The sequence below is a fragment of the Gymnoscopelus microlampas genome (genome assembly GCF_963454915.1).
Source record: "Gymnoscopelus microlampas genome assembly, chromosome: 19".
Classification (NCBI taxonomy): Eukaryota; Metazoa; Chordata; class Actinopteri; order Myctophiformes; family Myctophidae; genus Gymnoscopelus; species Gymnoscopelus microlampas.
Genome location: NC_139956.1, coordinates 3,458,551 through 3,476,027, shown reverse-complemented (window position 1 = coordinate 3,476,027; position 17,477 = coordinate 3,458,551). Strand labels below are relative to the sequence as shown.

The 17,477-nt window shown below is 42.1% G+C and overlaps 1 protein-coding gene across 2 annotated transcripts in view; it reads left to right on the top strand.

Moving 5' to 3' along the window:
- LOC311034806 (uncharacterized protein) overlaps positions 1-2,647 on the top strand; it is a 313,846-nt gene extending 311,199 nt beyond the window's left edge. For both annotated transcript variants that reach the window (XM_084042817.1, XM_084042818.1), the window contains one exon: positions 321-2,647. In XM_084042817.1, coding sequence (XP_083898943.1) covers positions 321-471 — 151 coding nt within the window. In that variant the 3' untranslated portion in view covers positions 472-2,647. The remainder of the gene's footprint in view (positions 1-320) is intronic.
- The last annotated feature ends 14,830 nt before the right edge of the window (positions 2,648-17,477 follow it).

Sequence of the window (17,477 nt, the reverse complement as noted above, 5' to 3'; positions counted from 1 at the left end):
TATGTATTGATTGATGACGCGTGTGTGTGCGTGTGTGTGTGTGTGTGTGTGTGTGTGTGTGTGTGTGTGTGTGTGTGTGTGTGTGTGTGTGTGTGTGTGTGTGTGTGTGTGTGTGTGTGTGTGTGTGTGTGTATGTATGTATGTATTCCTATTGAATATTGTTTAGGAACCTGCATTAAATGATGTTTTACTGCTTATAAAAGGAGAAGTTTGGCCATAAGACTAACATAGTTATTTGGTTATTATATGGTTGTATCACTGTAGATGTGTGTGTTCACCATTAGATGTTGTGACTCCAGTGATCTGCTTTGTGTTCACAGTGCTGAAGAGGCAGCTGGTGTTGACCTGATGGAGATGTTTCCTGATCTGTTTGGATGTGTTTACCAGTTTGCCCAAAAACAAGACTGGAACTCAAGGCCAACCCTGAAGGACATGTTTCACACAGAAGATGTCTTCACCAGTTCAGTATGAAAGTCCACAAACCCTTTAGACAAAGACACTTTTCTGTCTATACCAATGACTCAGCGTCTTGAAGGACTCTTGTGATTAAAGAGTCCAATATGCAGTATCCTGTAGTAACAAAACGTGTTCCCCTCCCAATCTAGTTGTCCCCACCGGGAGGACATAGAGCCTCCACCCTACTCCTCCCATTCAACATTCCCCATCGACATGTGCCGCCCAGCCAATAGGAGTGAATGTAGCAACAAAGATCACCCTCCCCCAGCCAATAGGAGTGCATGTAACAACAAAGATCACCCTCCCCCAGCCAATAGGAGTGCATGTAACAACAAAGATCACCCTCCCCTAGCTTCCCTCCCCCAAATAGTGCCATTTGAAATTGTATAGACATAGACCAAACCAGATGCACCACGGTGGAATTTAACCCCTAGACTGGTGGGCAGGTAGTACTTTACCCCTGCACCACCCGAGCGCCCTCCAATACAGCTTCAGTTTGACTACACCTCCATTACATGGTACAGTAGCACCCTGAAGGGGATTCCAACTGAACTTCTAACAGCTGACATGCGATGGGGTTATTTTCATAAACACTTTTTTTTAATAAAAGTGTTCCTAAACACTTTGTTGGGTTTTTGTTGTTAATTGTTTTTTTTACTTGTCTTGTGGATTGTCTATGATGTACAGCATGGGTTCCCAAACTTTTCAGCCCACGCCCCCAAAATAATGCGGCCATTGACTCGCGACCCCGCCTAACCCTGGGTTAAAAAAACAACATGTCAGTGTGACTTTTGACTGTAGGCCCACTACTTGTACTGTTAATACTCTTGTTCATATAGAATTCAATCAATCACATGTACAGTACCTATTGAGATGGGTAAAATATACTATGGGTTATTTTAGATTGTATTTCATTCATTCTGTTGAATTTTAAATTTTAAATTTAAAATAAAAATATTTTTAATGACCCAAAATAATTTTGCGACCCCACAACCCCAAATTTGGGAACCCCTGATGTACAGTATGTAACGTACATTATGCTGTCTTTGCTAAATCCAGTGTATATATCCATCCACTATTGTTACAGTATGTATCCACTGTATCATATATTGTTACAGTATGTATCAGTCCACTTTATTGGATCTTGTTTAGTCGATACACTTATTAGTTTTTAGCTCTTGCTCATTTGATTTTCCTACTTTGTCTCATCTGTTTAAGACAGTAGGTAGCTGATATATTGCACTTTTACCTTAGGGCTAGGTATGCTCTTAGTTGCTTGTTTTAGAAGAGATTGCACTTAAGGCTTCTGGTGATTAGTAGTTTCCTTGCCTACCTATGTTGAATGCACTTATTGTAAGTCGCTTTGGATAAAATCATAAAATGACTGTAATGTAATGTAATGTAATGTAATGACTGTCTTTTATCGCAACAGCTTACAAATCTTGATGCTGTGTTTGCACTCAGGGCCAGCTTTAGTCTACACTGCATTCTCCAGGGGAAAGACGATTGATTGAATTGATTGAATTGATTGAATTGATTGAATTGATTGAATTGATTGAATTGATTGAATTGATTGAATAGACCCCTTAAAGGAGGAGTTCACCCAAAAAATGACTTATTTTCTATCAATTACACACCCCATGAAGCATTGAATTCATGGATATTTTTTTTTTTGTCGCATTACTAAGCCAATAATTTGATTACCGGTGGAAAGATGCTAATGTATCTGGTAGGGGACTCAAAGTCATCTCTTTGAGTCTCCTACCGGAAATACATACCGGTCATCAAATTATTGGCACAGGAATGCGTCAAAAACAAACAAATCAAGGCTTCATGGGGTGTGTAACTGATAGAAAATAAGAAATGTTTTCGGTGAACTATTCCTTTAACAGACGACGTCACGCTGATAAGAACCAGTATGCGCGCGCAGGCCGGCACCAAATGAACCCCATTCTGTCAGGTCTCTGCTAGGACGCGCCTCACTAGCCAACACACAAGAGGAGGTTGAATGAACTGAAAGCAGCGAAACCCCGAAACAATATGTTGGGAATCGATTACATCAGGGGTTTTCAGGCCAAGGACCCCCTAGCTGAGAGAGAGATGAAGCAGGGACCCCCTCTATGTTGTATAAAATTGTGTTTCAGATAAACTTTTGCCGCTCTTTTTTCCCTCTACACCTATAACTCTTTGCCAAAAATAGCCGATCTACAAGCTCACAACGCCTCGCAGCGCGAGGCGTTGTGAGCTTGTAGATCAGCTATTTTTGGCTAAAGTTCTCCTCAGAAAAGGGATGCTAGGGTTCAAGTGGTTAATGTAAAAAAAAGAAAAAATAATATCACACAACGATTCGGCGGACCCCCTGTATTAACTCTGAGGACCCCCTAGGGGTCCCGGACCCCCTGTTGAAGACCCCTGGATTACATGAAACAATCACCTGTGCGTCCAGTCTCTCAATGTTGGTAAACAAATAATTGGTCTATATTTCATTGAACAGAAATGCAAACAGCACGAGTGCAGTCGTACAGTCAATCAGCATGAATGTTGTGATGTGAGGGAACAACTGACAACATTGTTTATAAGGAGCTGCTTTAACTGTCTGTGACTCATGCAAACATCTTTGTAATACGTTTGCTTTGGTAATAAAATGACACGTTTTTTATAATGTAATCATTTATATCTGCAAAGTAACTGGTAACTGAAATTGACAAATAATTGTAGTGGAGTAAAAGTACAATATTTTCCTCTGAGATGTAGTGGAGTAGAAGTAAAAGTATAGACAATTGGAAATACTCCAGTAAAGTAAAAGTACCTCAAAATTGTACTTAAGTACAGTACTTAAGTAAATGTACTTAGTTACTTTACACCACTGTTCTGGTTTTGGCTTGTCCGTTAAGGTGTGTAGGCCTACCGCCTGCTATGTGGCCCTGATTTTACAGTAGATCAGGTGTTTCGGTGCACAACACTGCATTGATTGACTGAATGAATACTTCTTTAAAAAGTTAAAGCTCTATTGTTTTTATTTGTCAAGGTACAAAGAAACAGCTAACCTTACATAACCTTACATATTTCATCAGTTCAACTGTAGATGAATAGTTAATGTCCAAGAAGAACGTAGAAACGTTCAGTCCAAGTTCAAAACAAAACTTTACGTGAGCTGTTCCAACAACACAGATATAATAATCAACACAATGAAAACGATACAATGCAAACTAGAGCTGTTGAAATGATACTATAAAACAAAAGCTAGTAAATTACCTTAAACAATAAAATACTATGCACACTATGGCTTATCGCTCATACTTTTAAAGAAATAAATCTATATACGTAGATCATAAAATAGAACAAAATATATAGGCTATATTCAAAGATTTGCACACTTTTTTTCCTTTTTTCAAAAACAGCAGATCTACAAGCTCATATGAGCAGCTTGTAGATCTGCTATTTTTGAATAGCAAAAGAAACCTAAAAATTACAGACTATTTCCCGGTCTACAGTAAATTGGTTAAACATCCACCTCTTCATACTGGTGGTATTCTGTCTCGTCACTGGGTCCAGCTTCAACGTCTACTAGGAGATCGATCTCTTCATACTGGTCACTACTGGGTCCAGCTTCAGAACCTCCTCGTTGTTCTATCTCTTCATACAGGTGGTATTCTGACTCTTCACTGGGTCCAGCTTCAGCACGGGACCCAGCAACGTTGTAATAGACCAACTCAACGTTCTCCCGTCTTACGTTATAATAAACCAACTCAACGTTCTCCCCTCCGCCACTCTGCCCCCTGGTGTCCTGGAGAAACACAGCACGGCACACAACTTTAATTTCACTGGATCAGATCTGTCTCTCTTAACCACTAACCACTAAACCATAGGGCAAAGCAGTGGCGGACATTTTGTTTGTCAATATAAATATTTCCGGAAATCTACGGGGGCCTCTACGGGGTCCAGGGCCTCCTGTTGAAGACCCCATGTATAGATAGTATAGAATACATTACCTTCCAGAGGCGATAGAGGACTCTGAATAACAGCACCAGCACCAGCAGCAGCAGAACTGTGACTGTGACTCTGATGATGTCATATGTCAGACGAGAGGCTGCGTGAGAGAAATATGATGCAATAAGAACACCAGTAAACGTCATGGAAGGAACAGCTCTTTATGGGAAAATGATAGTATGCCTTTAAAAAAATCAATTTCATTCAGGTTACCTGTGACAGTGAGAGACAGGAGCTCGCTCTCGGAGGAGAAGTTATGGCTAAACAAATTGGCGTGATTTATAACAACATTGATGTGATAAACACAGCTGTAGTTCCCTTGGTGGGTGTGGTCTGCTGCAGGAAACAGGAAGTTGGCAGAGTGATTGACAGTCGTCTGGGTGTGGTTGTGTGTCGTGTTGGATCCAGTGAAGGTGAGGTTGAAGGCGCCTCCTGGGAACTGTGGTTGGACGGAGCAGCTGATGGTGAAGTTGGAACCCTCCAACACCTGCAGCCCCTGCTGCTGGCCCCACGAAACGTTGACGGTGGGGAAGACAGTGATGATTGGCTTCAGCAGCAGATCTGTAACAAGACAAGAGGTGGTTGGCTGAAACAGCAGATATGTAAAAAGAGCAGCCAATGAGATTAATCTAAAGCTAGCGATCAAACATATTGGAAAGGATTCACTAAATGTCAAAGTGAACACCATTCAAACACCATTGGTCGTGAACAGACTTATGACTGATAAGTGTGCAATGACGGACTATACCACAATTCTGTCTGATGCTAGAAAAGACTTGATACCTTTCAATAAGCCCAAATATTAAAATAGGTTTAAAAAGTGTCTCAGAAAATTCCGTCACATACATGTCAGTATTATTGACATGACCCCGAGAGCACAGTCTGGACATTGAACTAGGTTTTCTCATTCTCCACAGACATTTGCCACTGTATAAGATCTCCATATATGGGCATGAATGGGTCACAGACAGACAGATGGTGACCGCGGGTATTCTGACAGGGTATAATGGATATTGCATAACAGGGTGGGGCATGCATTCCCTATTTGCATCGTTCCCAACTTGCATCATTCCCGAGTAGGCCGGTGCGCGACGGGCACAGGTCTAGTCTCAATAACTTCGGAATGGATTCTGTGATGTTAGAATCCATTCTCGATCCCCATCCCTAGACCTGAGACAGTGTGTGTTCACTTGGACACAGAGCTGCACTTCCTTCTAAATTGTCCTCATTATGAAAATGGTGCACATTACACAAACATATTTCCCAGAATTATATAAAATATATAACCCCTGATGACAAACTCCTTTATATTCTTATAGTAAACAGTGAGTTTGCGGTTATAGCTGTTATGTATTCAAATAGTTTAACCCCCCATAGAGTGCCCCTTTGTAGTTGTCAATTTTGTTACTTTTAAGGCAGACAGACAGACAGACAGACAGACAGACAGACAGACAGACAGCGAGACAGACAGACAGACAGACACAGATGGATAGGTAAGTCATTACCTGAGCAGGTAAACTCCAGTCTGCCAGTGGAATTTAAAGGCTCTATTGCTACACACTCCCGCCTCGGTGAAGATTCAGATCCAACACAGGAAGATATCTTCCATACAGGTTGAATTGAACCAGACCTAAACTCTATTGAAAGAGCAGAGCCACAGTCCAGATGTCTACACTCTGTAGATGCTGACTTCAGGTTCCAGTAGATTAGACTACCCACTGGTCTCCACTCTCCCTGGTGTTTCATCTCCAGTCCACCATGACAGTTACTGGTTCCTCCCACCAACCTGACATCATCAGGTTCTGTAGAGAGAAAAGAAAGCAGAAGCACCGGAACGATGGTCCTGTAAGACTGTATGGGCATATGGACAGGACACTTTTGCATTTAATTTAACACAGACAATGATAACTTGTTTAATAAAGCACTATGTAACCTTGGAAAAGCACTGTACAGATCAAGTTAAAAATGTTATCATTATTATAACCTGAGCAGGTGAGTCCAACAGTCTTGTCAAGGGAACATGTGTTTCTGGTTGAGTTTGAGGTTCTACAGTCCAGGAAAACAGACTCGTTGCCTTCACACTGGAACTCTTTGGTCCACATTGGAGCCTTCACTTCTCCATAGAGCGCCCCCTGGAGGACTGAAGGAGCCCCGCAGCCAAGCTCCCTACAGACCACCTGTGCATCCTGCTGGTCAAAGTCACCTTCACACACTGAGACCCACGACTGATTAGACTTCACCTCCACTCTGCCTGAACACAAATTAGTCCCATTCACCAACCTCACAGACGCTGGAGAGAGAGAGAGAGAGAGAGAGAGAGAGAGAGAGAGAGAGAGAGAGAGAGAGAGAGAGAGAGAGACCACAGACAAACGTGACCACATAAATGAAGTGAAATGGATGAACTGTACAATACAGATTATTGTAAATGTTGAAGTAATTGTTACCTGAACAGGTCACATCCAGTCTGTCAGTGGAATCAGTAGAAATAATATATTCTCCACACTCCGTCAGTGAAGATTCATATCCAACACAAGAGGTTCTAATCATCCATGCCGGTTGATCTGTATAACCAGAACTCCTTTTTATTGAAACAGCAGAGCCACAGTCCAGCTGTTTACACACTACATATGTTGACTTCAGGTTCCAGACAAACCAACCCTCCACTGGTCTCCACTCTCCCTGGTGTTTCATCTCCAGTCTACCAGCACAGTTACTGGTTCCTCCCACCAACCTGACATCACTAGGTTCTGTACAGAGACAAGAGAGCAGTAGCAGGAACACGTTTTGAACTGTGTGTGTGTGTGTGTGTGTGTGTGTGTGTGTGTGTGTGTGTGTGTGTGTGTGTGTGTGTGTGTGTGTGTGTGTGTGTGTGTGTGTGTGTGTCTGCATGCATGCGTGCATGTTAATGTTTGTGTATGTGGTTGTGCAGCAGAGATGGCAAAATGTTACACATAGAACTACTGAGACCCACAACTGCTTGCATTGTTAAGCCATTTGTTTGTTGCATATAAGCATGTGCGCACACACTTGCACACATACATTTAAACATTGACAGTAGGCTGATATTGGTATAGTATTTATGGGAGGTCACAAAGTCCATCTTGGTGTGACTATCAGAACATTTAAAAACATCTGTGTAGTCACAAGCTCAATAGTAAAATCCCCCTGCTGATATTTCTGTCTTTTATGGTATGCTACAAATTGTGTGATTGTTCAAATTACATTTCTGTATGTTCCCTTTACTCAAGTAATTGGCTTACACGTTGAGGCAGCCCAATGGACTCTGTGATCGAATTAAAACGATATTATTCTTCCTGTTTTTATAATATCATAATTTATTTTACCTTATTTCTTTGAGTGGATAGTAAGGATTTTTGCAATCAAGGTTGCCGTTGTTACCTGAACAGGTCACCTCCAGTCTGTCAGTGGAATCAATAGAATCAATAACATTTCCACACTCCCTCAGTGAAGATTCAGATCCAACACAGGAAGATATAAGCTCCCATACAGATTTATCTGTAGAACCAGATCTGCTTTCTATTGAAACAGCAGAGCCACAGTCGAGCTGTCTACACACTACAGATGATGACTTCAGATTCCAGGATGGATTAATCAGACGATCAACCACTGGTCTCCATTCTCCCTGGTGTTTCATCTCCAGTCTACCAGTACAGTTACTGGTTCCTCCCACAAACCTGATATCATCAGGCTCTGTGCAGAGCATAATACACACAGAGACACACACAAAGTATTGAGTTGCACTTTGGCAGAGAAACAGGAGTACGACCAACATGAAACATGAAGCAATACATGATCACTGATCACATCGCAGCAGTGCATGAAGGATCACATTCATCATTAAAGCTTTCATCTTAATATTACAGCTTCATTCATCAATTTGTTGCAATGATTGAGTTGCTGCAGTCTGTAAAAGCCCCCACATTTGGAACTATGGAAATTACAAGCACAGTAACACTATCAATACTCAATACCAGCAACATTCTTAGCGATCCCACACTCTTTCTTCAGGAACAGTACTTTCTAGTTTACTGTATGTTATTTTCCAAAGCACTACTATGTAACCTTGCATAGTAGTGCATAGTATATTATTATTATGACTATTATTACCTGAGCAGGTGAGTCCAACAGTCTTGTCAGGTGAGCAAGTGTTTCTAGTTGAGTCTGAGGTGCTACAGTTCAGGAGAACAGACTCGTTGCCTTCACACTGGAACTCTTTGGTCAAAATCGGAGCCTTCACTTCTCCATAGAGCGCCCCCTGGAGGACTGAAGGAGCCCCACAGCCAAGCTCCCTACAGACCACCTCTGCATCCTGCTGGTCAAAGTCACCTTCACACACTGAGACCCACGACTGATTAGACTTCACCTCCACTCTGCCTGAACATGAACTAGTCCCATTCACCAACCTCACAGACTCTGGAGGGAGAAAGAGAGAGAGTTTTAAGAGAAATATATTTCAGTCAGACAACTCTTGGATTAGTTTAGAATCTATATTTATTGAGCATACTTTAGCATAGATATAAGAAGCATATAAGAAGCATATATCCCTGTAAGCATGAACGTTTTAATAAATGTTACACGCCAAATAGAATTTACAGGGAATGAATCAAGACCCCCATTGGGATCTAGAAACAGAGCCTACAGGTGGATGCCGGGGAGGCGGTGGGATTAAGAATATTCATGGGCAGCAGCATACAGCAGGTAAGTGACGGCAGCATATACGGCAGGAGATGACAGCAGAGGAGCAGCAGCAGCAGCATGACAGCTCAGCCAGAGAGAGAAGCCAGAATGAGCAGGTAGGCAGAGAAGTTTAAATAACCACCCAGATCAGGAGAAGAGTGCATGTGACTCGTCACCTGATCCGGTTGGCGCTCTCCCTTGAGTTGCCTGCCTGAACTAGCTCCGCGAGCTGTGCCTCATAAATTAGTATATTCATTACACTAACTTGTTTCCATTCCATTCCGGCATCCCACTACTCCGACTACGTGGCTTCCGTGTGCGGTTAGGGTTAGGGTTAGGTATAGGGTTAGTAACCGTCGGAAAGGCGACATGTCGGAAAGCCGACATGTAACCCCCAAGTGCATATAGATGGACCAGAATGTAAGTCTACCTATTTATATTTGTATTATTATTTCTCTTGTTTCATGTCTCCGCTAGCAAAATCATATATCGCAGTTGTTTTAATTCCTTGGTTGTCTGTCTGTTCTGGAGGGAATTTATTCTAAATTTGCAAGAATTACATTGATGTAAACTGCAAATAATTGGCGGACACATAAACTGCAATTTTGCATTTCTGTATAATCTCCATTGGGAAGAGACCCCGGGGCAGACCAAGGACCAGATGGGGGGGATTACATCTCCACACTGGCCTGGGATCGCCTCAGGATCCCCCAGGAGGAAGTGGCAAATGTTACTCAGGAGAGGAAAGTCTGGAGCTCTCTGCTGGAACTGTTGCCCCCGCGACCCGAATCCGGATGAGCGGTTGAAGATGATTGGATTGATGGATAGTTCATCTTTATTACATTTTTACTTTTCATTTTCATTACTTGTATCACTCTAATCTCAACTGCATCTGCATGCAGGCACACACACACAAGCAGGTACAGACAGACAGACAGACAGACAGACAGACAGACAGACAGACAGACAGACAGACAGACAGACAGACAGACATTGCTTGTCACCTGAACAGGTCAATTCCATTCTGATAGTGGAATTAACAGACTCCTTTGTTTCACACTCCCTCAGTGATGATTCAGCCTGAACACAAAAAGATGACATTCTCCAAACAGGTTGATCTGTAAAACCAGAACTCCTTTCTGTTGAAACAGCAGAACCACAGTCCAGTTGTTTACACACTACAGATGAGGAATTCTGGTTCCAATCAGACCAAACATCCAGTGGTCTCCATTCTCCCTGGTGTTTCATCTCCAGTCTACCAGTACAGTTACTGGTTCCTCCCACCAGCCTGATATCATCAGATTCTGTACAGAGACAAGAGAGTAAGCAGTAAAAACAAAATAATATTGCTTATATTGTAAAATAAGAATCCAAACAAAAAGTATAGTAGTTTATCTTTCACATTATTATCTCTGATTGCCTCTTTTTCGCTTACCTTTTTTTATGCGTTTTTTGTATGTCTTCTATTTGTTTTAATTTAACATTTGTATGATTTATCTCATCTTTGTTATGCTTCTTGTAATGTATTTCTTGTTTTATGAAGCACTATGTAACCTTGTATGGAAAAGTATTGTATATATGAAGTTTATTATTATTACAATTATTACCAGAGCAGGTGAGTCCAACAGTCTTGTCAGGTGAGCAGGTGTTTCTAGTTGAGTCCGAGATGTTACAGTTCAGGAGAACAGACTCGTTGCCTTCACACTGGAACTCTTTGGTCCACATTGATGCATTCACTTCTCCATAGAGCGCCCCTTGGAGGACTGCAGAATCCCCACAGCCAAGCTCCCTACAGACCACCTGTGCATCCTGCTGGTCAAAGTCACCTTCACACACTGAGACCCACGACTGATCAGAATTCACCTCCACTCTGCCTGAACACAAACTAGTCCCATTCACCAACCTCACTGACTCTGAAGAGCGAGTGAGAGAAAGACAGACAGACAGACAGACAGACAGACAGACAGACAGACAGACAGTTCAAATTTTAGAGATCAATGGTGAGATTCTTTCAAGCCTTCAAGTCGGGGGGTTATTCTCATTTATGGATCATCATAGATAGATAGATAGATAGATAGATAGATAGATAGATAGATAGATAGATAAGTTGTTGTTACCTGAACAGATCACCTCCAGTCTGATTTTGGAATAATCAGATGTCTTTGTTCCACACTCCCTCAGTGAAGACTCAGATCCAACACAGGAAGATGTAATCTCCCATACAGGTTGATAATCATAACTCCTTTCTGTTGAAACAGTTGAAACAACAGAGCCACAGTCCAGCTGTCTACACACTACAGATGATGACTTCAGATTCCAGTCGAATATATAAACTGCTCTCCATTCCCCCTGGTGTTGCATCTCCAGTCTACCAGCACAGTTACTGGTTCTTCCCACCAACCTGATATCTGTATAGAGACAAATGTTAAAGCAGTAAAATAATAATATTACTTTAATACAAAATAGAATCAAGAGCAAAACAGTTGTTTGTCTTTTACATTTTACCTCTGGCTTATTTGGAAAACCGATGTTATAATAAGGGTAATAATAATAATAACTAGAAAAAGTGCTCCTCGGAGCACAAGTCTCCGCCAGCAGACTTGTGTTGGAAATGTTGGGAATGTTCTAATTCTTATGTTCTAATTCTTACAAACAATAGAACATGTTACTGTGTCATAGTAACATGACACAATGTCTGTATAAGTGTCCTATCCGTCCTGTCTGTATAAGTGTCCTATCCGTCCTGTCTGTATAAGTGTCCTATCCGTCCTGTCTGTATAAGTGTCCTATCCGTCCTGTCTATGTAAGTCCTATCCGTCCTGTCTGTGTAAGTGTCCTATCTGTCCTGTCTGTGTAAGTGTCCTATCTGTCCTGTCTGTGTAAGTGTTCTATCCGTCCTGTCTGTGTAAGTGTCCTATCCGTCCTGTCTGTGTAAGTGTCCTATCTGTCCTGTCTGTGTAAGTGTTCTATCCGTCCTGTCTGTGTAAATGTCCTATCCGTCCTATCTGTAAGTGTCCTATTTCCTATTGTCCTATTGCTCCGCCATTTCTCAGCCATTTAGTGAATATTCCTGTCTTACCTCACTTTGAAAGAGGCAAAGACTCTTTCAAAGTGACACATGTATTTATAGCCTGTTATATGTCACTAGCCAATCAGATCACACTATTTCACCGTATTGTCAAGTGTCACGTGAGGCTCGACCAATGTTTGCTTGGCTGACGGAAAGTGAAAACAAACTCTCCTGGCGGAGACAATAATAATAATAATAACTAGAAAAAGTGCTCCTCGGAGCACAAGTCTCCGCCAGCAGACTTGTGTTGGGAATGTTGGGAATGTTCTAATTCTTATGTTCTAATTCTTACAAAAAAATAGAACATGTTACTGTGTCATAGAAACATGACACAAGTGTCCTATCCGTCTGTATAAGTGACCTATCCGTCCTGTCTGTATAAGTGTCCTATCCGTCCTGTCTGTATAAGTGTCCTATCCGTCCTGTCTGTATAAGTGTCCTATCCGTCCTGTCTGTATAAGTGTCCTATCCGTCTGTACGGTCTATCTAAGTGTCCTATCTGTCCTGTCTGTGTAAGTGTCCTATCCGTCCTGTCTGTATAAGTGTCCTATCCGTCCTGTCTGTATAAGTGTCCTATCCGTCCTGTCTGTATAAGTGTCCTATCCGTCCTGTCTGTATAAGTGTCCTATCCCTCCTGTCTGTATAAGTGTCCTATCCGTCCTGTCTGTATAAGTGTCCTATCCGTCCTGTCTGTGTAAGTGTCCTATCTGTCCTGTCTGTGTAAGTGTCCTATCCAATTGTTTCTCAGCCATTTCGTGATTATTCCTGTCTTACCTCACTTTGAAAGAGGCTAAGACTCTTTCAAAGTGACACGTGTATTTATAGGCCGCTATACGTCACTAGCCAATCAGATCACACTATTTCACCGTATTGTCACGTGTCACGTGAGGCTTGACCAATGTTAGCTTGGCTGAGGGAAAGTGAAAACAAATCTCCTCGGAGCACAAGTCTCCGCCAGCAGACTTGTGTTGGGAATGTTAGAACATGTTACTGTGTCATAGTAACATGACACAAGTGTCCTATCCGTCTGTATAAGTGTCCTATCCGTCCTGTCTGTATAAGTGTCCTATCCGTCCTGTCTGTATAAGTGTCCTATCCGTCCTGTCCGTATAAGTGTCCTATCCGTCCTGTCTGTGTAAGTGTCATATCACTCCTGTCTGTGTAAGTGTCCTATCTGTCCTATCTGTCTAATTATGTATCCTATGCAATTGTTACAGTATCCGCCATTTCTCAGCCATTTCGTGATTGTTCCTGTCTTATGTCACTTTGAAAGAGGCACAGACTCTTTCAAAGTGACATATGTATTTATAGGCCGCTATACGTCACTAGCCAATCAGATCACACTATTTCACCGTATTGTCACCGTATTGTCACGTGTCACGTGAGGCTTGACCAATCTGTGTGTCATATTTAGAAAGTGAAAACAAACTCTCCTGGCGGAGACAATTATTATTACCCTTATTATTACACTTATTACTATTATTATTATTATTATTATTACTCTCCGCAGGAGAGTATTGTTTTCACTTTCTAAATATGACACACCGATTGGTCAAGCCTCACGTGACACGTGACAATACGGTGAAATACTGTATAAATACATGGCGTCACTTTGACAGTGTCTTTGCCACTGTCAAAGTGAGGTAAGACAGGAACCATCACGAAATGGCTGCATGGCTGATACATAATTGGCAGATAGGACAGATAGGACACTTATATAGACAGGAGGGATATGACACTTACACAGACGGATAGGACACTTACAGTACACAGACAGGACGGATAGGACACTTATACAGACAGGACGGATAGGACACTTATACAGACAGGACGGATAGAACACTTACACAGACAGGACGGATAGGACACTTACATAGACAGGAGGGATATGACACTTACACAGACAGGACGGATAGGACACTTACAGTATACAGACAGGACGGATAGGACACTTACAGTATACAGACAGGACGGATAGGACACTTATACAGACAGGAGGGATAGGACACTTACACAGACGGATAGGACACTTACAGTACACAGACAGGACGGATAGGACACTTATACAGACAGGACGGATAGGACACTTATACAGACAGGACGGATAGGACACTTATACAGACAGGACGGATAGAACACTTACACAGACAGGACGGATAGGACACTTACATAGACAGGAGGGATATGACACTTACACAGACAGGACGGATAGGACACTTACAGTATACAGACAGGACGGATAGGACACTTACAGTATACAGACAGGACGGATAGGACACTTATACAGACAGGAGGGATAGGACACTTACACAGACAGGAGGGATAGGACACTTACATAGACAGGACGGATAGGACACTTATACAGACAAGACGGATAGGACACTTATAAAGACGGATAGGACACTTATACAGACAGGACGGATCGGACACTTATACAGACAGGATGGATAGGACAGTTAGAACATAAGAATTAGAACATTCCCAACATTCCCAACACAAGTCTGGTAAGAGTGAGGCAAGACAGGAACAATCACGAAATGGTTGAGAAATGGCGGATACTGTAACAATTGGATAGGACACTTACACAGACAGGACGGATAGGACACTTACACAGACAGGACGGATAGGACACTTACATAGACAGGACGGATAGGACACTTATACAGACAGGAGGGATAGGACACTTATACAGACAGGACGGATAGGACACTTATACAGATACAGTGGTCACCAGTCCAATCATGCGCGATCTTCAAACGGCCGCCTATTGGCCGCTATAGGACTCCATCAGCGCCGTTAGGTACCTTTTAAAGTTGACGCCCACAGATTCTTAGCGCCTCCCATTGAAATGATCAGAACGTGTAGTGTGGCCGTTAAGCCACGAGGTGGTGCCTGGTACTGAAATGTACTTAAAAAAATTAAGAGTAAAAGTACTCGTTATGCAGAAAGTCCCTTTTCACATGTTGTCAAAATCGTTCCCAACATTCCCAACAGCGGAGAGTTGTGCTCCGAGGAGCACTTTTTCTAGTTATTATTATTATTATTATTATTACTATTATTATTATTATTACCTGAACAGGTGAGGTCAATACCCTTGTCAGGTGAGCAGGTGTTTCTAGTTGAGTTTGAGGATCTACAGTTGAGGAGAACAGACTCGTTGCCTTCACACTGGAACTCTTTGGTCCACATTGGAGCATTAACCTCTCCATAGAGCACCCCTTGTAGGACTGAAGGAGGCCCACAGCCAAGCTCCCTACAGACCACCTCTGCATCCTGCTGGTCAAAGTCACCTTCACACACTGAGACCCACAACTGATTAGACTTCACCTCCACTCTGCCTGAACACAAACTAGTCTCATTCACCAACCTCACAGACTCTAGAGAGAGAGAGAGAGAGAGAGAGAGAGAGAGAGAGAGAGAGAGAGAGAGAGAGAGAGAGAGAGAGAGAGAGAGAGAGAGAGAGAGAGAGAGAGAGAGAGAGAGAGAGAGAGAATAAGCAATGTCAGCTGGTTTCCTATTAAATAAGACGGTACAGATAACTGTCATGGTTGAAGTCATTGTTTGTGTTACCTGAACAGATCACCTCCAGTCCATAAGAGCCATGGATATCAGACACCCTTACACACTCCCTCAGTGAAGATTCAGATCCAACACAGGAAGTTCTAATCATCCATACAGGTTTTGATGTAGAACGAGTACTATGTTCCATTGAAATAACAGAGCCACAGTCCAGCTGTCTACACACTACAGATGATGACTTCAGTTTCAATAATGAATTCATCATATACTCAACAGACCCTGGTCTCCATTGTCCCTGGTGTTTCATCTCCAGTCTACCAGTACAGTTACTGGTTCCTCCCACCAACCTGAGATCAGATTCTGTACAGAGACAAGACATTAAGCATTAATAAATAAAAAATATTTCATTAGAGGGAAAACTTTTAGTCTATGATCCACAATTATTTGTCTTCTTTGATCTTTGCATTATTGTTGCATTGTGTATTTTAGTCTGGAGGGCAAGGGAGAAAATGACAAAATAAACTATCTTCAGTGTAACAGAGAACGTGGAATGGTTGTACTTGTGGTTTATCTGTTGAAGTACAGGAGAAGATGTTCTGTTTTTCTCCTGTTTGATGGTTTTATTTGACATTCACAGGGTGGGATTAAGTAACTGTTTGGTTGATATCAAAACAAATAAAAGAAAATAAAAGCTACATATTACAGGAATTCATGTAAATTTAAGACAATCAGTGGTTTGTTGTTGACATTTTGTTATTTAGCCACTCAGTGATCTTCACCACAAACAAACAAACTGATGTAAATGATTAATTAATCAAACTCAAATAGCTGTGGAACACTTCTTGTTGTTGGTATTATCATTATTATTATTACCTGAGCAGGTGAGTCCAACAGCCTTATCAGGTGAGCAGGTGTTTCTAGTTGAGTTTGAGGTTTTACAGTCCAGGAGAACAGACTCGTTGCCTTCACACTGGAACTCTTTGGACCATATTGATGCATTCACTTCTCCATAGAGCGCCCCCTGGAGGACTGAAGGAGCCCCACAACCAAGCTCCTTACAGACAACCTCTGCATCCTGCTGGTCAAAGTCACCTTCACACACTGAGACCCACGACTGATTAGACTTCACCTCCACTCTGCCTGAACACAAACTAGTCCCATTCACCAACCTCACAGATTCTAGAGAGAGAGAGAGAGAGAGAGAGACAGACAGACAGACAGACAGACAGACAGAAGTTAGAGATAGTTAGTGACAGACAGACAGACAGACAGACAGACAGACAGACAGACAGACAGACAGACAGACAGACAGACAGACAGACAGACCGATCGATCGATCGATAATCGTTGTTTGTCACCTGAACAGGTCAATCCCATTCTGATAGTGGAATTAACAGAATCCTTTGTTCCACACTCCCTCAGTGATGATTCTGACTGAACACAAAAAGATGAAATTCTCCATACAGGCTGATCTGTAAAACCAGAACTCCTTTCTGTTGAAACAGCAGAACCACAGTCCAGCTGTTTACACACTACAGATGATGAATTCTGGTTCCAATCATAATGAACATCCATTGGTCTCCACTCTCCCTGGTGTTTCATCTCCAGTCTACCAGTACAGTTACTGGTTCCTCCCACCAGCCTGATATCATCAGACTCTGTACAGAGACAAGAGAGTAAGCAGTAAAACAATAATATTGCTTTCATTGTAAAATAAAAATCCAAACCAAAAGTATAGTTTTTC